The 25,909-nt window shown below is 40.8% G+C and overlaps 1 protein-coding gene across 3 annotated transcripts in view; it reads right to left on the bottom strand.

The window, feature by feature from the left end:
* The window catches only part of usp25 (ubiquitin specific peptidase 25), a 29,537-nt gene extending 12,447 nt beyond the window's left edge, over positions 1-17,090 (bottom strand). For 2 of the 3 annotated variants that reach the window (XM_084029385.1, XM_084029387.1), the window contains exons 1-12: positions 16,930-17,090; positions 11,824-11,901; positions 11,221-11,365; positions 10,630-10,753; positions 8,515-8,677; positions 6,741-6,827; positions 5,154-5,291; positions 2,355-2,431; positions 2,195-2,268; positions 1,060-1,211; positions 291-418; positions 80-175 (exon numbers count right to left, since the gene is read on the bottom strand). In XM_084029385.1, coding sequence (XP_083885511.1) covers positions 80-175; positions 291-418; positions 1,060-1,211; positions 2,195-2,268; positions 2,355-2,431; positions 5,154-5,291; positions 6,741-6,827; positions 8,515-8,677; positions 10,630-10,753; positions 11,221-11,365; positions 11,824-11,901; positions 16,930-16,971 — 1,304 coding nt within the window. In that variant the 5' untranslated portion in view covers positions 16,972-17,090. The remainder of the gene's footprint in view (positions 1-79; positions 176-290; positions 419-1,059; positions 1,212-2,194; positions 2,269-2,354; positions 2,432-5,153; positions 5,292-6,740; positions 6,828-8,514; positions 8,678-10,629; positions 10,754-11,220; positions 11,366-11,823; positions 11,902-16,929) is intronic. The other variant, XM_084029386.1, reaches the window with a different exon arrangement.
* Positions 17,091-25,909: the final 8,819 nt, after the last annotated feature.

Below are 25,909 nucleotides of genomic sequence, written 5' to 3'. Positions count from 1 at the left end.
TGAGAAAATGACTGCATGGCTGTCTAGAGAGCTTAGTTGACCTTGGCTAAATCAAAAGTTATGGGTAGACAAGTAGTACCTCTCCAGTCGCTGCTGAAGCAGCGTCAGATGCTCTTTCAGCCTCCTGATCTCCTCCCTCTTGATCCTGGTTATTTCCCTGTTTCTGTCCATGTACCTAAGACCACAACCAGGAGCTTCAGTCTTTAAGACACTTGATTGTTGTTGTTTTTTACTGCAGAGACAAATACTGTAGATTCTATATTCAAAGTGAGCGCTAGTATTTCTATTACCTGTCCATGTAGAGAATGGAGGGGAATTCCAGCTTGTTGTGGATCTTCTCAGGTCGTCCCAGGGCTTGGTTAAACTCAAATCTCGACAGTTCAAAGGTCAACACAGGAGGGAGTTCTGTGAACCAATGCTGAAAGAACATTGAACGTTGATTAATTCTCCTATCATGTCCGAATATAACGTTTTTTTAAACATTCACTGGTCATAGATCCCCATAAAATAATTGTGTTTTCAATATCACCATCCGATTTAGATTTGAGCTGCACTTCGACGTGGTATGGAGGCATGGAGGCATATGTCAGAGCTCTATGCTTCCATTTATTGTTAGGGGCAGAGGTGCGACTGACTGAGTCAGACAGACTAATAATCCATTAATCAAAGTGATGATCGCATCTTCAATTTGCACTCTCAAATTTTCATTTAAATATTGTAAACATCATTTTGTGACCGCTGGTGCCATGTTCATCTGTGTGTGCTGGCCTGGTAATTAGCTCGTCCCAGCTGCTGAGGGACAGTGCAGGCAAGGCCACAGCTAACCAGCGGTCACACCCAGAATAGTACAGGTGTGACATAAGGACCCGCGGGTCAACCCTTTGGAGAGGATCCACCGCGTAATCCCAAAAGATTTAACCTGATTGTCTTCTCTTAAATTACTGCTTTTCCCCTGAGGATGAAAACAAACTTCATGCATTTGAATTTGTAGAACTTTCAATCAGTATTTCCGGAGCAGTTTAACAGAGGTAACTGTTGTCACACTGCTTTTGCACTGACCTCTTGGCCAGACCTGGCGGAGTTCTCTGCCGAGTGCAGGGACTCGATCTCGCCCTCAATCATGGCTGCCTCAAGACATTCGTGGAGATCCTTGAAGCCATTCACCTGCAGTGGGTACTGCCCAAACATCTCTGTGTTTTCAAATTTTTTGCCTGTGGAATTACACATCATTTTAGCATAGCCAATCAATCCGGACTCCATTCAGAAAACAAGCATTTTAAAGGTTGTTAGCTTGTCGTCTTGCAGACAGACAACAAAGCATGACTTTTTACAGATTTCGTACTGATCACTATCATTATGTAGTTACTTCAGCATCGTTTTAATCCATTTATTGCAATTGAATTTTTAGTTTTTTATTTGGGTTGATCCAGCTGTAGTAAGCCAACCGATGTGTGTCTTGCTAGATACAGTGAATACAGCTTCACTGGACCTCTGGGTGATGATATGAACTCAGACAGGACGGCATATCTGGGACTCCACAACATAGACAAAGAAACAGAAGTGGTGATTTCATCCATGATGGATGAAACCTTGTGGAAATCCACTACCGAAAGAGGTTGCTGTGTGGCCCTTTTTTTTTTTTTTTTTACATCCAATTACGCGAGTCATATGACATACGTAGGTCACATGTGTGCCAGGAGAGTTGAAAAAGTAAAGGAGTGTAAATGAAAAAGCAATAACATTAGAAACGTCACACCCCTTTACATCCAAGCTGATTTCCACTTGTTCAGCAGGCACTCACTCACCATCAAACAGCTGCACAGACCTCCCTGCATCAACTACTGATGAGAAGCCCCTCCCACCCCCCCAAAAAAAACAATACAGGAAAAGAAGACTTGCTGGCGGACATGCAGATGAGGCATTAAGGTCATTTATGAGCAGCAGAATCCACTGGCCCAGCTTCTGGTGGCTCTGGGCCAGTATTGTCATGCATAATAAGCGCAATGTCAATCAGCCATCAAGGTCTTCCACGATCAATGCAACCGCTTTCCTCTTTTACATGGACCACATCTCATTAAGACAAGGTCACTTTCATTACTAGGGGCAAGGACAGACCACTAATGCTTTATCCCTCCGTGGTTCTCTAGCTATATCTCACTTTCTCTCCTGGTATGAATTTAACACCACATCTTACCTTCCAGGACTCCCACAGCAAGGAAGCGACCATAGAACAGCTCCACCATGGGGTTCTTTGGCTTTTCGCCCTCCCTGAAAGCACAAAAAAAAGAAGGATAAAAAAAAGTTGTTCTCCTGCTTAACAAAATTTGCCTCTGGATGAGGAGAGCCGTGGTTACCTGTCTTCTTCAGCCTTCATCTGGAAGGCGTCCTCCAGCCAGTCCAGCAGCTTGTGGGTGAACTCGCTCACATCCTGCTGTTGAGGAAAATACAGACACACATACTAAATGACCAATTACAGGAGTGCCTTTGGGACACGGAGGTCACAAAGTCAAACCCTAGGACTTAACCGGACGTACATGCAAGACAACCCAATCAGTCGAATCAATGCTATGTCTGTCATCTGCTGATATATATACGCCCTGGACATGGGATGACTCATCCGTAGGTTACAGATCACGGGGGGGCTCAGCCTTGCACTGACTGCATGGTAGTAGTACAGTAGTAGTAGTAGTAGTAGTAGTAGCATCATGATTTTGTGTTATTGTGGTTAAAGTCATTGTGGTTCCGTTTCTGGGAATGCCAACTAGAAGAGTCATGAGGTGCATCAGTGTTCTGTCATCTGATCCACACAGACGGCGTCTTCATAAAGAAAACTCTGCCCGTCAGTCAGCGGCTTACTAACCGTCACCAGGTAGACTGACAGCAGACATTTACTGAACCACAATAGTGTTTTATGTGGGCTCCCTGCAAGACAACAACAGTGTTTGTAGGCCTTTATATTCATTCAGTGATGGTCTAGTAAGGGGAATCTACCTGTAGCGAAACAGAACAGAATATGTTCTTTGATCAATTCATTTTGTGAATTTTGGAAAAGATTACATCGGTCTTTTTTGGATAGATTTTGCCTTTTGGAGTTAAATAATTACAGAGTTCCATTTCTCCTGCTGTGTGTTTGAGAGAGAGTGACAGAGAGGAATAGCAGGGGGACTATTGCACAGTGTTTATTGTTAATATTTAAAGTATGAATGTTATGAATGAAGATCTGAAGCTTCAAACTGTTCGGTACAGCCCTCCTTATTAGTTATGAGTGAGGGAGTCAGTGAGTGAGTGAGTGAGTGAGTGAGTGAGTGAGTGAGTGAGTGAGTGAGTGAGTGAGTGAGTGAGTGGGTGAGTGAGTGAGTGAGTGAGTGAGTGAGTGAGCTCCCATGTGTCGTTGTCACACAAGTGCCAGTTTAATGCTCACATGTCGCTGAGAAAATCTGCCAGGCAAGTTCAATGTAGGGTATTCATCTTATAATAATGATAATAATAATATGATAATAATAATAATTAATATACATGACATACATTAATGGGAAAAGCAGTCAGATATCATCTCGACATTGGCCAAGGCATCGGCTATTGAGGATCGCTCTGATCGTCATCGATCTGCACAACCCAATGGCAGATTGCTGGACTTCAAAAGGGAACCTGCATGCCATGAGGCCATCTCTCATAGACATCAATGCCAGTCGCTAATCCAGGTCAATGCCTGTCTGACTAACACACTATGTGACACCACTGATGGGTACAGAGGACAGAAGGCTGACCTCCGTTAACCTCCGCAGGGACTTAGTGCGAACGCTTATGTAAGAGGAACGGAACAGTTTTGTACATTTTGACATGTATACATGACATTAAAGGATATACAGCTAATTCCTAGTCAATATTATCTTCAGAGGCCTGGGTTTAAGGATTAACAGTTATGGATATGAGAGGTTAAGTGTCTCAGATTCAGTAGCGCCGAGTCAGTAGAACGACAATGAAACTGAGCAGTCAAGTCTGAGGCTGAAGGACTTGGAACAAAAGGTGATAAGGAGTATTTTTATTTATAAACAGGAGAAAATAGCTTATTTTCTATAGGAAAAAAAGAGAAACAAATTATATCAACCACATGCAGATGAATCCTTAGAACATTTCTAAGTGAATAAAAAGTATATAGAAAAAAGGAACTGCAGCCTTCAGGTCAGCCTGGTTATCTTGAAAATTCAGAACCGGATTAGAATTAGAATAAATATTGTTTCTAGAGCAGCAAAAGTAATGCTTTCAACACCAAACTCGATATTTAAACTCCTATAATATATCAGTGAAAACGTAAGCGTAAGAACGTAAGAAGTGGACACGGTCACTCTGACATCAACCAATGGTTTGTGGACTACGGTTTCAACACCTGGAGTTTTTTCAACCAGTGAAGGAAGTGACCATATTTGGTGTCAGAAGATGTGACAGGTGGATCTGATGAACACAAGCTGCAGGCACCCCGAGCAGCAACCTTACTGGATCCATCTGGATTCTGGTGTGAAGCTTTACAGCTAACTGTTGAAGTCATCTAAGTTACTAACTGCATTGGTAACAAGGACGTGGCGGCAAAGTTCCAGACGCGACCTGTCAATCACAAGGTAGCCCCGCCCTAAAGCATCTATTTGACTCTAAATGCTCCATAATTCACTAAATTAACATCATGCCTGGATTAAAGAAGACGGTAAACTAGAGATCGAGACCATAAACTCATGTTTACTATGTTTAATGGGGTAATACATCAAGAGAGAAATAAGGTCATTTTTTCATAGATTTCTCTACAATCAGACTTCTTTTTACAACCACAGGAGTCGCCCCCTGATGGTCAGTAGAGAGAATGGCCAAGAACCCATTTTGTGACATCACAGTGACCTTTGACCTCCAAATTCTAATCAGTTCAGTCCAGTTGCATCCAGGTGGACATTTTTGACAAATTTGAAGACATTTCCTCTAGACAATATCCCGTTGATCAGAACGGGATAAACAGATGGAAGGATAACCCAAAAACACAATGCCTCCAATCACAGCTGACCCCAGTGTGGAGGCATAAAAACAACTGGGGAACAATGAAGATGAACAAAGGCATTTGGTTTGTGAATGTTATTATGCAGAGAAGGTTATGGCAGAGAGAGGCTTACCTGCTGCGACTCACTGGACTTGAAGGCGTCTTTGAGGATTTCCACAGCTCGTGATGGATCCACATATTTCCTCTTGGATCCCACCATGAGGGAGAAGAGGTTCCTCAGCTCCTGCATAAAGGGCAGGTTCCTGTGCTCCTGGTCAGGGTAAAACAATCAGAGCTTTAGTGAATCCACGTTTAAAAGATGATGGGTAAATACAACATTTAGTCAAGTGTATAACTATTTAAATACATATGACATAAGTGTCACATGACGACTGCGGCAAAGGCCATGGACTGAAATTTGTCACTTTTAATTCAAGTTTTTCTGTAGTTTTCATCTTTAATTTATACACTGTCACCACTGGCAATGTGATAGTGAGATACAGTAACATGACATCATTCTTCTGTGCTAGTGAGTCAGGGATGCTGATGTCAAGATTAGACTCTAAGTTCTAGCAGTGGCGTACTGCTAAAGTGAAAGGTCAGTGATTAGGACCGAGGGAACCGATATGAAGAGCAGCAGAGGCTTAGACCAGATTAGTGACAGGCTGCTAAACCTATGGTGAGCCCTCAACATCGTTTTGTGTTTGTCCATGTTCTCCCGACTGATAAATATTCTGCTGATGCTGTGATGGATGTGGCTGGATACGAGGATTTGAGCATCTTAAATTTGAAAAAACTTCAGAAAAAAACTTTCCCTGCATGTTCAGTTCTGTTCCAGTAGAGAAAACAAAGTTTCATCAGCTAGCAGCTTGCTAGCAGTGAGTTAAATCAACTATCAGGGTTAAAATGCTAAAATGCTGTGACCTTAGGGCACGACCGTTGGTTTCACTATTTCTGTCCAAACACACTTAATACACACTCAAACACTGCTAGTGTAGTTAGCATACGGTGCTAGCAATGTAACATCAGCGAGTGTGTCGTCTGCTAAGAGAAAGACGGTGTGTGAACTGAGTGCATTGTGGGTAGAGCCCGGCCGATAAAGGATTTTGAAGGCCAATACTGATTTAAAAATCCGATATTCCAATATATCGGCCGATATTTTTTTTCTTTCAGAAACGCGTAACAAAACATTAACAGATTTCCCTAACATTAGTTTTTTGTAGTTATTTATGAGTCTTCACTAAAATAATATGATAATGCAGTTTAAAAATAAACTTGTTTATTTTATTGTCACAACGGAACAAAGGAACATTATTATTATTATTATTATTATTACTACAAGCTCAGTTCCCGTGTCTTGTTGTTTCCTGGTGATGAAATTGAAGGAGGTTAGCCCTGAAGTTAGCAACAACTTTGGCTCAGGCACACTTAAGGTGGACTGACCTTTAAGGTGGACCATATAGTCTCATCTGAGTGACAAGACGCTCACCAGCATTGACCAGCAATCAGGAACTAATTTACATTAATATTTAGGGTATTCAGCAGACTCAATGTAATGATGTTAATGATTGTGTTTAATGGGGCAATGATATGATGATGTCTCATATCGATCACAGGCACATCGTATCGTGGGAGACTTGGCCAACATCATATTGCTACCCAAAGAATCAATGTAATACTGTATAGTGATGGACTGGTGATTTCCTGCCCTCGGTCTTACCTTCTGGTTGCGGGGCAGGTCGTGGACTCGGGCTGGAGGGGAGTAGTGCAGCACCAGCCTCTGGAACTCCAGCAGGTTGAACAGAGACTTGATGTGGACGAGGGAGAGAAACATGTTAACATGACTTCCTTGGCCTGTACACTGGTTAATGTCAGAGAACACCCATGATTAACTGCAGTGAGAACTCTGTGTTAATGTAGACAGGCCTTGCTGACCAACAAGCTTATGAAGCCTCAAGACCTTTTAGAAAGTGTGGCATGACACTCACTAAAGAATGAAGCTACATTAACTTTGTATCATTATTTACACTACATTTTATATGCAAGCAATCTGTGCTTCTCAGTCACTTTGTGTCTACTCTCTACATTACATTGAGACCTTTCCTCTATTCCCTCTCATGCAATCTGTCACATGATTCTGCCAGCTGGAGTTCATAAAACAGAATTTAAAGTTGGACCACCATTCTATATTACTTAAAATTAAACATTAAAAATAATATGCAAACGGCACTTATTGATGCACGTACTGGAAAACAACCTGTGGTGATGTAGGAAAGTAAAGGAAACGCATTATGGAACGTTTTACAAAACAAGTAACGTGATGATTGATGCCAGAACATCAAAACTATAAAAGTTGTTTACTTCTGTTCTTGCACCCACTGCAGTGGGCTCCGGTTCAAGCAGATCCCTCTTATAAAGGGTGGGGGTTAAATTACACACTGAAGCCAGGCACCATGTGATGGTGTATCCAGTGTTCATCGAGCATATTTCAGCTCAGGTCACATTCTACCACAGACTCCACCAGCATACAAGAAACGGAGTCTTTGTGACAGCAAATGTTACAGCCTTTCCAGTATTTTCCAGCAGATTACCGTCTTATCCACTACGACTTCTACTTAGAATGATGGCAGCAGATTAAAGCGTTGATTCCTGCATCAGTACAATAACATGCAACCCAATACGAAGAACTGAGAAATGCAGAAGTCAAGACCTATGGGGCATTTACTGGAGCAGAACTATATGCAAATGTTTTAGTCACACATCTGTACCTCAATCTTTGTGTGTATAGTTAGATTTGTAAATGTGTCAAATCTCTAAATGCATACTGAGACTTGTGAGTAGTAGTGACGATAGAGGGTTGTACCACAGAGAGCGATGAAAAACAGTTGATCGTGATGAATTTTCAATCTTACCAAAAATATTTATGAATTTAGTATTTATTTATGATAATATTATTTCATATTATTTTTCACTAAAAACAATGTAACTTATAGAAGATGTTTTTTTTTTATCTGTGATGTTTTTTCTGAACAAAATGTAATACCAGTATGGCATGTGATACCAGTATGGTTAATGCCATTTTCAGTTTTAAGCATATTTTGATGATTATCATAATACTTGAATCGCAAATTATTTTGGCCAGGATAATCGTGACATGAACTTTTCTAATCGTCTCATGCCCATGTGTGAACATGTACAGGAATCTGCAAATATATTGTGTGTATTCAGAATCTGTGTGGGGGGCGTAGTCAGATTTGTAATTGTGTAAATAAAAATAATAATAATTAATCAAATTTGCAAGCGTATAAAGATTCCTTTGCACATCTGATTACACACACTCAGATTGAGAAACCGTGACACAACCCACACATTTGCAAATAGTTCTGCCTCCAATAATGGCCCCATAAAGGCAGTGGCTTCATTAGTTTCCTATTGCCATAGATGGAAACAAACAAGAGGGATTTTTGTGTGTGTGTGTGTGTGTGTTTGCCCACCTGTATAACGGCACTGAACCAGCAGGTATTGCCAACATTTTTCAGCCCCACGGGGCAGGTGTCTATCCTCTTCCTGTCGTGCGGGTTGGGTGAGTCGCTCCATACCTCTGTGTGGGTTCGCTTCAGACTCGCCTTGTTCTCCGCTATGCTGGCCTCCAAAACTCTAAAAAAAGAAGAGAAAAAGGGAGGCAAAACACAAACAGATTAAATTTAAGCAACCGACTTAGTTTTTCTATCATATGATCTCAGCAATGCCGGAACATTCAATGGAAAGGTCTGCTGGACCCACTGGTGGTGAGGTCACAGTGATCTTTGTGGAATTTGAGAAAATTGGGTCAAGGCGTTCCCAAGATATCATGAAAATGGGACGGATGCAAGATCACAGTGACCTGACCTTTGATTTTGAAGAATTCCCTAAAGGTTTTCCTGCGATCAGGTGGAAACCTCGGGTTCTGAAAGGTGAAGCCAATGCTGAAGTGCCTTAAATTTGTATTCACTCTGCTGACCATCAGGGGGCGACTCCTGTGGTTGCAAGTCTATGAGAAAGTGACCCTACTTCTCACTTGATTTATTAACACAGTATATATTGTAAACAAGTCCTCTTCAATGCAGCGTGATGTTCATTTAGTCAATTATTGTCCATTTAGATTAAAATCGACCATAAAGCAGGGGATGCTTTAGGGCGGGGCCACCTTGTCATTGACGGGTCATTACCATGCTACCAATGTAATTAGCTACTAAGATGACTTCACACCATAAAGTTGACCTTGAATTATGAAGCTAGCTTCACACCAGAATCCAGATGGATTCGGGTCCAGATCCAGTAAGGTTGCTGCTCGGGGTGCTGCCCTGCTGCTTGTATCAGATCCACCCGTCACGCTCTCTCTACAGTCCAAATATGGTCACTTCCTTCACTGGTTGCAAAACTTTCAAGATGCCGATGGCCAAAATGCAGGGACTTCAAAACCGTAGTCCACTAATACAATGGCTGACGTTATGATGACTACGTCCACTTCTTATAGACAGCCTACGCCTGAGATAATAATGGACCGGGCAGACGTCTATACGGACGGACCGCCAACCTGAAAACATTAGCCTCTTGCTATGGATGCATAAAACAGAGCCACGTCAAAACGCTTCCCACCTGATAACATTCTGACAGAGATTTCAAAAACATTTCTCCAAAGTGACATAGTCTGCCATTAGAGCGTCTCAAGTCAACGGTCCACATCAGTTCTGTCAGAATGGGCTTTAATTAAACCGCCAGATTGTGGCTCCTTAGCATTGTGCTTCACTCAGGGCACGTTGTACTTTATATAAAAGGCTTGTGATTTAAAATGTAATATTCATGAGGCTTTTATTCTCCCTCATCAGGACATAATAAACTAATCACATGAATTGGAGGGTAGGCGGCCATTAGCAATGCTCTGGAAGACGAATGAAAGGAAACATGAGGTTTCAGTGGTGACTTCAATCATTCGTTCCATTCCATTATTCCACATTAAACCAAGTCTGCAAATTGACAAAATATTCAAGAGGAACTTTAAAAACGACATTTTCTTCAAGACAAGACAAGGTTGCTTAATAGAGACTTCTCTTTGACAGAAATAATTTGAATCTGTTGGGAGTTGTTGACTATAGACCCTTCTGTACACTCATACACAATACTCAGATCACTTTAGTAACAAATTGATTTTCTGATTGCTATTGATCTTCATTTTAAAGATCCAATATCGATTTACCCAATCTTTAGACTGATCTTTTAACATACGTATACAACATATGCCATTTACTGTATGCTCTGCTTTAGTCTTGTGTGACAAGATGAACTGAAAGCATCCACTGAAAGCAGCATCAGACCTGAAAGCAGATGTCTGGCAGCAGGTAAACTAAAGGTCAAATATTGAGGAAATAGCAGAAATCTCTGAAACCATTTAACCAGACATTAGCCAGAAATACTATCAGCAAAGACGTCAAGTTACCATCAAATTCTCCACATGTCCAAAAGCTAACTGAAATATCTCTCAATTAATCGATATCACTTTTGAAATTGAATCGATTAAGGAAATCAGTAGTGACGCCTGGCCCTAGTGTCAGCAACGCTGCTGAGCCCACCTGCTGATAGCCTGCTCCTCATCAGTGATGCCCGTCTCCCTGAACGCCCGGTTGGACTCCTCCAGGCTGAGGGCGATAGCCCTCTGCAGGTCATCTTTATCATCCCCAGTCAGGTCAATCACATCTGCATTAAAGAAAAACACACAAGCTGTAATTTGGCTTGCATTTTCATGGTTTCATGGTTTCTACTCGGACATATTCAATAACCCTCTGTTTTTCACATTTTCTTGAAAGTGATGTTTTGCCAATTTTAAACCAGCTCTGTGTCATTGCAGTGTGGGCAGATGAACAGTGTTTGGCTTTCCTCCATATTGCCAGTGCCCAGAGCTCCCCACACATCCGCCAGCAAAGGCCGGGCCGCTCATCTGCACACACTGCGATGGCACAGAGCTGGTTGACAAAAGTTAAAAAAAAACGTTTTCCCTTCAGAGAGGTTAATTATGTAGAATAATTTCTGCTGTCACAGTAACAAACCATACCGACAAAGCTAAAACATGATTGTAGGATAGTTTTCAAATACATAAATATTATACAGATAACACAGAGAGGTCTCTTGAACTTATGCGCCAATATTTTAGGTCAGCAGCTCACTTGTGTCAGCCTGGCTGCCCACGCTGATGTACCGGTCGCTGGCCACCTGGGACGTCTGGTAGTAGGTCGCCTCATCCTGCTGAGGAACCTTGGCGTTCTTCTCCGTCAGAAACGCCACAGCCTCAGCCAGGTCTCCATTGCTCACCTGCAGCAACAATGTTCGTTGAGACTTATGTCAGCTGGGTATAAACACTTATTCTCAACTAGAAATGAGGCCTCGCCAGCCCAAGCTTCCATATATTTTTCACTTTTAATGTCTTTATAAGACCTGAATTTGGAGATCAATAGTTGAACAATACATCTGCTCATCTACAAAAGGAGGCAGTGAGATCTACAAAGTGCATAAATAAAACCCTGAAACCGTATTTTGTGTTTACCCAATCTTAAACTGTGCAATTGAACGGTTCAATAGCGACTAGCGTGGAACAACTTGTACACTCCCTCGACCAGAGATTAACATGGACCAGCAAATTTCATATGAATGTCAAATGTTATGCTGTAATCATTTTGTATTATTCTGTAAAGAAGGCATCTGTATTACATGTGTGCGTGACAGAGACAAAGCGTGTATATTTGCGTATTTGCATGTGTTTCATAGTGTACCTGCAGCGCCTGCTGAAGCAGCTGGATGTCTGTGGTGCCCGTGACCTCCCTCAACTGGTTTAGTAGCGTCTGCTGGTGCTATTGAAGGGAAAAGAAGAGCAGAGTGTGATGGAGAGAAGATGCAAGTACAAATAAAACACAATGCCAAGGAACCTCAAAACGTGAAGCCAGCATTTCAACTAAATAATTCATGAACGTACTCATAAGGCACATCATAGCTATAGTGACAGTCAGGTGAATAATAAGTATGCCAATATTTTCTGTCCAAGGGTACCCAAGTACTGTACTTAAGTAAAATGTTGAGGCACTTGTACTTTACTTGAGTATTTCAATTATATGTAACATTATACTTCTACTCTTTTGTGTGCCATTTAAAGGAGTCATCACCTGGAAATCGCAATTTCTCTTGTTAAAACATGCATATCTGTGTTTGACCTCAGTTGAAACTTGCCTGAAAGGCTGGAGTTTGAAAGTGGCGCCGTTTTTTCGCTTCTGCTCTTTTTCCGAACAGGAATAGCACACAAGGGTGTGCATTCCTAAAGCACGAGATTTTGATTCTGCGCCTTCGGTGACGTCACCGTGGCGGCTACTTGCATAAGCCCACCCCTCTTTCACCACCCAACCCCGCCCCGTCCGCTACCTGAAATCGCCGAAGCGCCGCCATTATGTTTTGGAGTCTGCATGCAGGCAAGCCCCCCCGGCTCTGTCCTTCCTGCGGCGAATCAACGCGCGCCTCATTACATATTATACAATGCACATCCGGACCAGTCAAAACCTTGCGCGTAATCTCGCGTGATAAAATCGCGGTACGAAAAAGGGTCAGAACAAGCTCAATGTTTGATTAAAAATTTTTTTTTCTTTTCTAATAAGTTTTACGAATTGATCCAAAGCGATCCAAGGGGGGCTGGATACGTATAAAACCAGGTGATGACTCCTTTAAGAGACTTACATATTTTGATATTTATTGGTATAAAATCATGAATCACAATTATTGTTATTTTCATATCGCCCCATGCTTATTGCAATATTACGCCAACATTGTTGGTTGATATATTCTTGATATACCCGCCTCCAAACTAACTCTCAAAACACATCTGTATGAAACATTACTATCAGTCATTAATACCAAAAACAATTCTAATTCCAAATCAAAACATTATAAATCAACCTCTAGAAGTAGACCTGACCTGTGGATTCTCATTCCTACTAATGAGTTCATTGAAGTCTAATAACCAACTGATGTCAAACCCAGCTGGGCGGCATGGCCTGACCACACACACTTAACCTGCGATGTGCGGTTTGAATAAATGCACTATAAATAATGGGGGGGTGCACTTAGTGTCCTCGTGCAAGGCCAAAGTGAGATGAACATGGGCTGAAGTTTTCACAGGTGCAGCAGGCAACAGATAAGAGTGTTGGGTAACAGGGTTTTGGACCTGTCACTGTCTGTGGTTTTCACACATCATACATGGACTGCACAACACACATCCATGGCAACACTGATATTTTTGTACACTTTTAGCGGCGTTGCTAACACATAGAAAAGGATAAAGCGACACAGCGCCACCAAACAAATAACGCACCCTTTCATCCAACATTCTGTGCTTTAGAATGCTTAATGATAAAAAGTTGAACAAATCTGGACTCCACCTTCATTACACATCAGCTATCACAATTCCCCAGCGAACTGAGCTCTCTGAGGAAATGACCTCTCTAATGGGCCCTATCGTGAACACCACATACACAACATTTTGTTTACAGCGATGGTCATTAGCTCGGACCACACGTCGCAGTCGTCCAACACATTACATGCTGTCTGGGACAAAAAAAAAACTATGTAGCTATTTGACAGAGACGCCTATAACATTCCAGCTGGTTGGCAGAGGAGTGAGCAGTCACAGCTGGTGCACATAAGTTATTTCATTAAATGTTTATACATACAATTATGCAATAGGTTTGTCATGGTAAATGTCCTTTGTCTGGATAATCGTGAATATATCATGAAAAATGGAGCCTCATTTTAAAATTACAGGATACAAAAAAATTTTTTTTAAATGTATGCATCTTGTATGTGGGGAGACCATATAATTTATGATGATCTCATTTAAGATTATTTGACCGTATGTTTTTTCACTTAAAAGGATGTGCGTCCCATTTGTGACACAATAAATCTGTTTCTTGACTAAATGTAAAGTGATTCCAGTATGTTTTAGTGCTATTTTAAGAGTTTTAAGCATATTTTGGTGATTAACAGGATTATAGTGAGAATTGCAAATATTTTGGCAGGATAATGGTGACACGACATTTTCATATCGCACCATGCCTAATCTGAAACACTGTCGAGGCTAAAGACATTGAAGCTATATAGAGCTGTCAGTCATTTACTATCTGACGATGCTTTTTCAGAAGGAATAGATCTCTAGTAAATGGGACTCTAAATCCTCATCACAAAAAACATATTATTGGACTCTGTCCTCTGTGGTATCCTGAAGGAAGTCCTCCAGCCCTGGGGACGCTGTTCTGTACCTGGTTTGAGACCTGCCTCCAAACTTGCTGTCAGCTACATGGTTTTCTCTTTGCTTTTGACAGCAAGAGTGCTGTATTCAAGCCCAGCGGCAAATATTTTCAAAGAGTCAGTGGAGAAAGTGAATAGAGAGTTCACGGCTTTGTTAGAGTAACAGCACATACATAATGCAACTAACCCCATTTCACTGTGACCGTGTTCAAGGCTGACTAGACAAGTATACCGAACTTAACTTAATACTCATGTTAGGTCACAGTAACAGACCGGTAAAAAAAGACTGTATGACGATGTTCTCTATAGGCATGGCATGGGACGATATGAAAATGTCATGTCACGGTGATCCTGCCAAAAAAAGTGATTCACGATATTATCCCGATGATCATCAAAATATGCTTAAAACAATAGTAAAACGTCCTGGTATCACTTTACATTTTGTGAAGAATCCAATACTTGTGTTGCATCACAGATAAGACATCTTGTAAAGGACAAATAAAAAACAATACATAAAACACATTTTAAAAATAGCAACATTGTGTGATTCTGTTCTTTCTGATAATTACTGAAGGCCTAGAAAACAGGTTTGAGTTTTCACTTTTCTACTATGATAGCGAGCTTGACAGCTTTCTCAATTATCCCAATAATAGAAATTCCCCACGATCAACTTATTGCAAGGGCTTTTTATTGCAATGCGTGACAAAATCCTACATCGTCCCCTAGTTCTCTAGGCAGGTCATTGTAGTTATGATGGCTGCCTGTGTTTACAGTCCGGAGATCCAGAGCGCCATTACTAAGCATTCATAACATTGTAACTCATGCACTTATAAAAGCTTTTAATCTGACCATGTTTTCTGCCACCGGAGACAAGTAAACATGAAGATGACAGTGTGTTTCTGTCACTGATGGATGGCGGTTTGTTGGCAGGGAAGACAGCGGGGGTCAGTCAAGTGTGAGGGGAAGTTACACCTGTGACAGATTTGGGCCAAGTCACCCACAAGCAGTTACTCAGACGTGCGTACGCGCACACACACACACACACACTCATCTCAATGTGACATGTCTGGCACAGCTGTTTGTCACACTGGTCATCGGCCATTTAAAGGCAGCTTGTGAATAACACGTAATGTTCTGCGTGGTACAGGGAACAACTTTGGGGTTTCACAGCAGGTCACATGCGGGGCATTCCCACTGAATCTGCTATCAGGTTCTCATGGCTGCTTTGTAGGAGCATGCCAAGGAGTTGCAAACAAAAACAAATTGCACAGACAAGATTCGAATAAGTGCCTCAACATTTCACTAACGACAGGCCCGCCACATGACAACCTGCACCTTCTCTCATGAAGCAATCTAATGATAAAGTGTAATGACTTGAACTAAATTCCACCACACACAAAACAAATCACAAAGGATATAAAACTAAGATAAACAATGTACTCAATTTAGTGCACTTACTACACAAAACCGTCAATGTCATCAGACTGCATAATAGGGTTTGTGTTACACTGCTACTTTTAAGTTTGACTCATCAACAGATGGTCAAATATTTATTTTTTTCCAGCTCCAGACGTGTCATCAACCCCTCATCACTTCACATTGCTAGCATGTGTTTTGTTTTGTATCTAAGTGAGTCAGATTTGAGGATCTGCATACAGTGTAGAAAAACACGACTGTGATCACATAGCCTAACTCACACGCACATTATAATTTCTTCACATTTGAACGAGTAAACATTTCACCAAACCCATCAGTCAAGTGGTTACATAACTAACGAGAGCTATGCAACGCAAGGCATGGTGGTCACAGAGTGAATCCAGGGAGCAACAGAATCGACCCATGATGCACTTTCGTAAACTGAGAGCACGATGAAATGAAACCTAATAATCTGCCTTCTCGGTTATGAGCCATTACGCACTTGGCCGCCTACCTGCTAATGTTACACAATCCCGCCATCACAGCTGTGTTTCCACCCTCTGGCCATGCGTTGTAAACAAAGCCATCACATTTGGGACGAGGAGGGGACATTGCACACCCGAACACGGAGCATAGACACCTCCGACATAAACGCTGCTGGAAACGACATCAAAGAGTCGCTGTTACTCTGTAGTTACAGCGAAGTTGACGACACGAACGCAACGTGAAATCTTTCACTGTCACTTGGCCTTGTTTATTATAACTGACGCCACAGTTAGCCCCGGACGCTAATGTTACAAAGGGGAGTATAATCCGCATTAATACGTGAGAACTGCCGTTAATGTTGCTCAAATCACTTAGAACAATGCTTGTTTAACTTTACGTTACGTAGTGTTGACGTTGCGTGGAACCGTTAGCTAGCGTTTGCTAGCAAAAAAACCTATTGGATGACGCTTTACGCTAGAATAACGTTAGGCCGAGCTTAAATACATGTATGTGCGAATAAAATATGTTACTAAGCATAACCCCGGAACCCAAATACAAGGACAGTTCAGTCTTAACCCAACGAACCAAGCTGGCTGGTCGACTCTGCGGGCACTTTGAGCCCTAAAACCAAGCGGCTCTACAATTAGGCTACAGTGAGCTAGCCACCAAGTTAGCTTCTGTACGCTTACCTTCTGAGAATGCTGCTGGAGGACATTCTGCTCCACGGTCATGGCGGGTTCAGAGATAGATTTAATTAAACACAAAGCGGGAGTAGCGAAACGCACAGGCGACGTTTCACTAAAGCGAATTAAAACACGAAGCTTGATGTCCCCTCCTTAATCAGCGACGTTACGGGCGCCATGGCAGAGAGACTAGCGCAGGTCGTCAGCAGGCATGAAAACATTGCTCTGCTTCGCCAGAGTCCTGGGATCGATTACTCATGTCTGCCTGGACGGCATCTACACCACGGAGGAGATTTTTAGGAAATAAATATCAGTAACAAAATGAGTAGAACCTGTAAATTGTATTTATATTTTTGACCACATCATTCCTGGGTTTGCCTTTGATTGTGAGCATATATGCGGTTTTATCTTCGTGGACATTTGAACACAAAGCAGCACTACTACCTTATTAAGCAGATAATAATCCAGGCAGATTTTTGCATCCACAAGAGACAAATAATACAATACGAAAAATAATTAAAAAAAAATCCATGTCCCTCGCAAATGCTGGTCCTATACATTCGCCTACCTTCAATGTTTCTTGTGTGAAGTATTTCGTGGCACTTTACTTTATCACGTGACTGTGTTTGTGGGGCTACCAATGTTCAGTATTATGTTAAGTAATAAAATAATTACCATTACTATCTACTACCTTTAGGCTAAATAAATATATACAATGGTTTTTAAACTCTTCTAAAATGTTAGGAAGGTATTAAAAAACTGGATAAAAAACATGACCAAGCAGTTTGTCCAGCAATGGATGAATGCTGTTTTATTATGTAAATGCAATGGAAAACATTACAATCAAGCATATACAATCGATTGCATGTCCAAGTCCCATAAAACCTGCATGTAGAACAGCTACATGAATGCTGTTTAAAATACGAAATTTGTGAAAGGTGTGGTGCACAATATTGACCTTACCTTCTCTTATTTGCCAGGTCGGATTGGTTCTGAAGCTGGTGTTTACTTGTTGTTCTTACCAGATCTCCAAGGCGTATTTGATATGTTGTTTGTGGTCTTTCACTTTCCTGTTGTGGCATTCTGTGGAAAGGATTTCTGCAACAGAACCTTATGGGTTGGCACATACACAATGGGTTCAATGCAAAGGAAGAAATGTAATCACAAGAAGTTTAACTGCAATAAAGAGTCAAAAGGTTATTTATTGCAGTGGGATAATTATGAGGATGAATGGGAATTAACTGCAATAGCTAGTTGCTTCAATATGCATTCACAAGTTATGAAATGCTTTAATGGTTTTCACATAAGACATGCGTCACTGTCAGGTGATACTATGCCAGTACTCTGTTCAAAATACATCTCCATTCATGATATTAGCCACATGACAGTGTTGAGTGTAGAAGATAGGAGATGGTGTTGTATTTAATTATCACTATGATGTTTTATCATTTTCCCATCCACTGTACACATAAAACACTTTCATGAATAGGCGTCTGACAAAGGATATCGGTTTGATTTCAACAGTTCCTTTCACCAGATAAAGGTTTACCTGCACGGAAATGTTCCTCAACAGTTCCCAGCAGCTCTTTATCTTCACATCTACCATTCGTCCTCCAGGTGGTGCAATAACAACAGCACAAACTGCTGATACTGAGCAGGTTTAATATGGAAATGTGGATGCAATAAGTATGCAGATCACCACAGAATCCACATCACCGTTGCTGATCATGTTTAGCTGCCATTTAACAGTGGTGGAACGTAACTAAGAACATGTTCTCAAGTACAATTTGAGGTAATTGTACTTGGTTGTTATATTCGTGAAACATTTAAATAATGCCTTACAATCTGATGATGCAGTAATTATTCTAAGTGGTCATTGGCTTTGGTTGAAGTAATGAGGAACAGGCAGATACAAGCAGATTATACGTTACTGTTTGCTTTAAGTGAAGTGCGAATGAAAGTGAAAAATAAAAAAAATAAAATCTATTAACACATATAATGCATTATTTAGGAATAAATTGTATGTAAATATTGGAATACTTGACATTATAAGTCATTATAAAATGTGTTATGATGTTTTATGCTTATTGTTACGAGGGCGTATTACTATAATTACACAGCGTTATAAACAGAAGACATATACATGTTACATTTATAATGCATCTTAGACTTCTGTGAAAGTGCTAGCGATGTTTACTTAAGGGTCAGCGGATTAAGAAGGATCCATTAGCATCAATGGAGTTTAATAATCATACCTCGGAGTATAATCCCCTGAAACTATCGTGTTTTCATTAGTTTAGAATGATGAGCTCTTCCGTTTCGTGTGAAACTGCTCAGTGAACTACATCTCTCGTCTCACACAACATACGTTTACAAAGCCATGTCAATCACAAGGTAGCCCCGCCCCCTAAAGCATCCCCTGCTTTCTGGTCTGTTTGACTCTAAATGGATCATCATTTCCTAAATGAACATCATGCTGGATTGAAGAAGACTTGAAACTAGACTGAGATAATAAATCAAGAGAGAAGTAGGGTCATTTTCCATGTAATCAGACTTCTTTTTGAGTCGCCCCCTGATGGCCAGTAGCGAGAATGCAAGTATAAGACTTCAGTGTTTTCTTCATTTTTAGAACCAGAGCTTGCTGTCTGGTCCCATGGTGGTCCATTGGAAGGATTGTGAGTGGGTCCCCTTCACCGAGTAGAGTGCAAAGCCCTGATATCCCTAAAGTAGTGTTATTATGGTAAGGATGGCCTCTGAGCCGTGCCATTCCAACTAAGCTGCTCTCCTTCTGGTGGAATAGAGGAGTGATCAGAGGCTTATTCACTTGGTTGCAATCTGCATTCACACTGCTAGATGTCACTAAATCCTGCACACCTGTTCTTAAGAGTCTGCATCCTTCCTCCACTCTCCATAAGCAAGTAGGTGAAAATGATCATTTCACAATGAATCCAATGTGAATTTAACCCTCAAGGTGAACAGGACCTACCGTGTGCTAGAAAACCATCAATGTCATCACATTGTGACACACTTGTGTTTGAATATCAACAAGAATATAATGGATAAATGGGCTGAATTTCTGTTGTAATTATTCAGATGGATGGAGTTACACCTACGTCCAATCACTGGGCTTTTCGAATCCGTCAGCTGTGATTAATTCAGTGCAAGATGGAAGAGAACCGTCCTCTCACACAGAACTGGGTCATCCTTTAGATGTTCAGGAATAGCATTGTTGTAATACTTCTAACTGAAGCAGTCAGCATGCTTTGTTAACATGAACTGTGTCATCTAACTGGTACATATTAATATTAATGAGAGGAGCCAAAACTTTGTGGTGTTATTGGAGGAAGGATTTAGCAGCAAGAACACAGACGGAATGGCGTTCATCGACGTAGAAGGATTTTAATAATGATTCTTGCTGTGATGAAATTGCAAAACACCTGAATGCCATTTGACTGTATGCAGGAAGTTATACAAATACATATCAATGTATTTTTTTTTTTTTTTAATTTAGGACAAACATTAGCTGTTAAATGTCGTTCATCTTACTTCCAGCAGATGGCAACATTCTCCTTCGGAGCACCAGCTTGCATAATGACAAACCCCCACAATTAAACAGCAGCAGGAATGTGCAAAAAGGAAATTAATCATGAAAATGATTCCACTTGGTAAATCAAGCAGCATTATAAATCAGAAAGCCTGTTTTTAATTTCCAGCACTGCATCTTAATCAATATGTTATACTTCTACGTGCAGCATGCTGAAATATTGACTGACCGGCAGTGTGTGAAGGTTACCTAAGCACGCAGAACACGTCTTAAAACAGCCTTCTTCCTTAAGTAGACGCATCACAATGTTTGACCTCAAGGCAGGAAGTAGAGCTATCAGTCAGAGATTCTGGGCAGCTGTCAGGAAACCAATCAGAAAATAAGTTGATGAATCAATTGGCAAAGTCAAACAGTAGCTGCTGCGGACTGAATGGATCCTTGGCTGACAAGAGCTCAGACTTTTTGGTTGGAGATCAAAAAGAATCCTAAAAGTGAGCCTGAGGGCTGTTTGATATCTCACACCAGGACGTTAAAAAAAACCCTGCTCTCTGTCTGATTCAGTCAGCCGTCACAAATACAGTGCTGATCACAAATGTACCGACCATTTAGAAGAACCGGGATAATACAGATCAAAAAAGTAACCGTACTAGTCACAAAGGTACTGTTTTAAATATGAACATTTCATGAATGAGGGAGTGAAATGACAAAGCTTGTTAATGATGACAAAGATGGATACAGATTAGACAGATTGTGTACTGCTGAAACATTTTTGAAAGTTCTTACCAGACACCACATGCTTCTTAATTCCCTGAATGACACATACTGTTTATTGTAATTCAAATGAAATGTTACATTTCAAATGGGCCTACGCAGGATGCATGTGTGCCTATGGGGTATGTATGTATGTGTATATATATATACAGAGTATATATCATGACTATATTGTTTCTATTGTCTCTTTAATTTCCAACATGATATTAAAATCTGTATTTCATTCCCTGCTGTTTATTTATAGCTGCTGTTTTGGGTCTTTGATTATTTATTTATCACTATACTTGTGTAAAGCACATTTTTAATTTTAGCTTTTTATATGCGCATATGTATTTATGTAAATATACATTATGTCTGTATGTTGGAAGGAAATGATTTCTGTCTTTCCTAAATGATTTATTGAAGATTAATGTGCTTATGCTATTAGTTGCCGTTTGACCATCACTTTATGTTACTCTTTGCATGCTTCACTTGGCGTCTTCATTAGTCCCCTGACTAATGATCCTGAAAAAGAATAAGCGTATGAAGAAGTCAGATAGATTTCTAGAAAACGTCACCATGTATATCAGTCACTGTAGAGCAGGTTGCGCTGACTCCATGCAGACACTCTGTGTACACAGTATATTGCAAAAATGTTTTGGAAACAAAATCTTGTAATGCATCCGTGTCCATCTCTACGCTGCCCTCTTGAGTCTGTCTGTGTGTTTTGACACACTGCCCATGTGTCACTGTGGGGTTTTACAGACAGGCCCAAAGCTGCAGATGGATCCTGTACAGTTATTGTGAGCGATTTCTTTTATTAACTAAGGGCTTGCTGCAATTACATGTCTCTGAATCTGGCTGACAAAGCATCATCCATTATCATCCGCCCGCTCTGGAGCAGACCATTGTTCTGGTCACTATAAGAAATTGAGCTGAGATCATTTTTATGAGTGTAGTCTATCATACACAGTAATGGCTTTGCGTTCAAATGAGTTGGCGCAGTCACAATGAAGTTTGATATAATTGTTCGGATCTCTTCTTGAAGCAGGAAGTTTCTCCAGGCATACTGAAACTCATTATCTCTCACCATTGTTTTAAGGCTCAGAGAGTGAAACAGTTTACGACTAAACCAATTATATATCATTTCAGGGGAGTAAAATTCCGACAGCGGGGTCCTATGAAGTCCCTTCAGATAAACATCACTGTGGGCAAGGGAGACCACGTTTTATTTCAGTTGGTGCCATTTTCTATATTAATATTGCTATGACAACATTATAAAATTATTTTACCAAGAATATTAAAAAAGTATAATTCATTTAAAAAACCTTCAAAGGGTTTTGAAGCCTCAGTTTTGGTATTTTGGCTTGTTTTTTTCTTGGAATTCTTGCAAGCAGCATCGCCTGCGTTATGGTCTATTTGACTCTAAATGGACCATCATTTACTGAACTCAATGAACATCATGCTGGATTGAAGAAAACTTGAAACTAGAGATTGAGACCATCAACTCATGTTAACTGAGATAATAAATCAAGTGAGAAGAAGGCTCATTTTCTAATAGACTTCTATACAATCAGACTTTTTTTTAAACCAGAGGAGTCGCCCCCTCATGGCCAGCAGAGAGAGAGTTTAAGGCACTTCAGCGTTGGCTTCACAGAAGCAGAGGTTCCCGCCTGGTTTATAACTAGTAACTAGTGTGCACTAGGACCCCTCATGGTAGCACTTACTTGGGGCCTGTCCCCACTGCATCATTTCAACGTGGAGGTTATACATGAGAGAAAAAAACGATTAAGTAGATACACATATATTATAACCATCACATATTTGGAAGTTACTTTCCTGGAAAGAAAGATAGCCAGTCCTTTATATCAATCACATTCAGTCACTTTCTTGCAGAAACCCCCAGAGGTCATTTTCAGCAATGCTGATATTTATCTGTCATGAAAAACCATAAAAACTGATATGTCATCTGAAACCATTTTGTCTTCAGACTAAGGCACGGCTCCATATATGAGGTGTTGGTCTTTTATACGGCTAAGATAAGCTGCGGTGTGTTGTTGCAGTCAGGGGAAATTACAGTGCCCCATAGAGATCTTAGTAGCTGATCCTCATATTTAATATCAAATGCAGACACGGACGTCTGTCATAGATGTTAATATGCGATACATAAAATATCAACACAGCGTACCTGAGGGGCATCACAGCACTATCAGTGTATTTTGTTGGAAGTAGTCATGGCTGCAATAATACATAGTTCATTTAATTATTAACAACACTGCTTGTGTGCTTTCCTCTTCCTGTTTCTTTTTTCCTCCGAGTGCAATATGAGCATTGATTTTATGACAGAGTAAAGAATGAAGCAGTTAAACCCTGCCGTGGCTGTATGTAGCGCATCCCCGACAAGATCTTAGTTTCTGAGGATTTCAGCCATTTTCTACATCTCAAATTCTTATTATGACAGACATTCACCACTTCTGCTAATCAGTTCCCTTCAGCAATCAATTACATTTCATATTTGTTATGATTCTCTGAAAAGCCAAGTTAAAGACTCAAACCAGAATCTGTCCACGTGAATTGAATTCAATTCCCAGAGTGTTGAAGAGAAAGGTAGAAGACTATTCCTTGATCCTTATCAGATCTTTTTTTGCTTTGTATCGTGTTTTCCATGAGCTATGTGCGTGTGGAAATGAGATTGAAAGCAGTGTTTAATACATCGTCATACAAGTGTAGACCCTGCATCCTTATGCCCGTCAGAGTATCTCTCCTTTATCTATGCAGGGAGACCTGAGCTGTGTATTTAAGATTATTAAGAATCTTATCTGCAATGCAATAAAAATATTAGATTTTCAACAAAATGTAAATCGATTTTTTTTAAAGAGTTTAATGTATATTTTGCTGATTATCAGGTTAAAATTGTGAATTGCATTTATTTTGGCAGAATAATGGCGGTATGACATTTTCATATGAGAGTCGGTTGACACAAGACACTACTCTCTCGGTAGTGACGTGACCAAGCTCTCTTTCTACTTTAACATCTAACATTTTTTAGATAAAAGCCACATGAATTTACTACAATTCACCTGGATAGCTAAAAGCTACAGTTAGATGCTAACAAACAGCATCTACGTGTTAGCTAGATGCTAACAAATAGCATGGCAACAAAGCTAACATGCTTATGTTGAGCAGGTATCATGTTTAGCAGGTTCACCTTCTTACTTTCGCGTAAGATAGCATGTGTGCTAGCATGTTACCAATTGCTAATAGCACTAAACAGAGAGTAAAGCTTTGGCTGATGGGACTGTCATGAGTTTTGCAGGTATTTGGTCATAAACCAAAGAAATCTTTGACATGATGATGGCAGTTATTTTAAAGACTAATTAGGATTCGGAGCTTTCATATTGCTGTTTAGAATTACAAAATATAATAAAACATATTTCTGTCCCCCTGTCATATCTTCCAATGTGATTGCTCTGATGTGTTAAGTGCTCTTCACATTAGTTCTGAGATGCAGCTAAATCCCTTCTGAATGCCAGATGCAGTTTATTATGATGATTATTATGATTATTTCCTTCTCTGTAGGACTTAACCCTGAGTGGAACATCAGAGCACAAACTCAAACCAGTTGAATTTGGCTTGGTTCGTTCTAAATGGCCCTTAGCCCCCGCAGCACAAAGTTCACATCCCAAGCTGGTCTTAGCCAGACTGGTTAACACTGAACTGCCCTTTCTCATTCCACCGGGGGTTTTGAGAAATGTTTACTTGGAAAGTTCATGACCCCGCAGATCAACAGCAGTGTCATCATTGTGACGAGACATACGGGAAATTAGCAGTGAATACATTTCCTGAAGGTTTGAATGTGATGAGATCACTGATACCATTGCTAACATAGGTTTAAATAAAGAGAGCCAACATCGTTGACCCCAGAGGTGATTCGCTTCAAGCTTCAGAAATCAAAACCTCAGATCTCTGAGCGAGAAGGTCTGAGAAAAGGCTTTCCAAGGGAACGCTTCCACTTCTGAGGACGTGGGCGGAGGTAGGAGACATTAGCAGACTTGACATTGCTGGTTCTCCCTAGCCACTTTGTAAAACATTTACCCTTGTGCTCATCTGACAGGGCAAATATCATCCATGTTCTTCCATGCCGTGTCAGCCAAGATCCCTCAAGCTGACAGGCTGCACTGTGGCCCGCAGGGACTCTCACTCATCATGAATATTGCATCGGCTGTGTTTACATGCATGCACATGGTCACCAATAAGGAACCTTCACAGGACGGCCAGCATTGATCTCAGCAACTGTTAAAAAAGAAAAACCTGCACTTCCTGTTGGCTCTCTAGTGGAGTAAACAGACGTTTCCCTTTGACTTACTGTTTCCACTCTTACCGCAAAGAGAGCTCAGTCATTTCTGACTAATAAGCGTTTCAAGGAGGCCATGGGAAGTAGCAGGGGTCAAGAGGTTATCAGGTATTACGGGAAAGACAGGACTTAAGCTGTGCTGCCACTTGTCATATTTACACAAATGTCAGAAGAATGTAACGCTGGAGAGAGGAGGGAGGGAGGGGGGGGAGGAAGGTGGGTGGTGGTGTGTGTGTGTGTGTGTGTGTGTGTGTGTGTGTGGGGGGGGAGTTCACAGCTGCAGGCCAACAGTTGATCCTGTCCCGGGAAACAGGATCAGCCAGGTCAGGGCAAAGGAG

Source organism: Eutrigla gurnardus, assembly GCF_963514095.1.
Source record: "Eutrigla gurnardus genome assembly, chromosome: 15".
NCBI lineage: Eukaryota > Metazoa > Chordata > Actinopteri > Perciformes > Triglidae > Eutrigla > Eutrigla gurnardus.
Note: the sequence above shows the minus strand (reverse complement) of the source record. Positions and strands in the feature narration are given on the sequence as shown.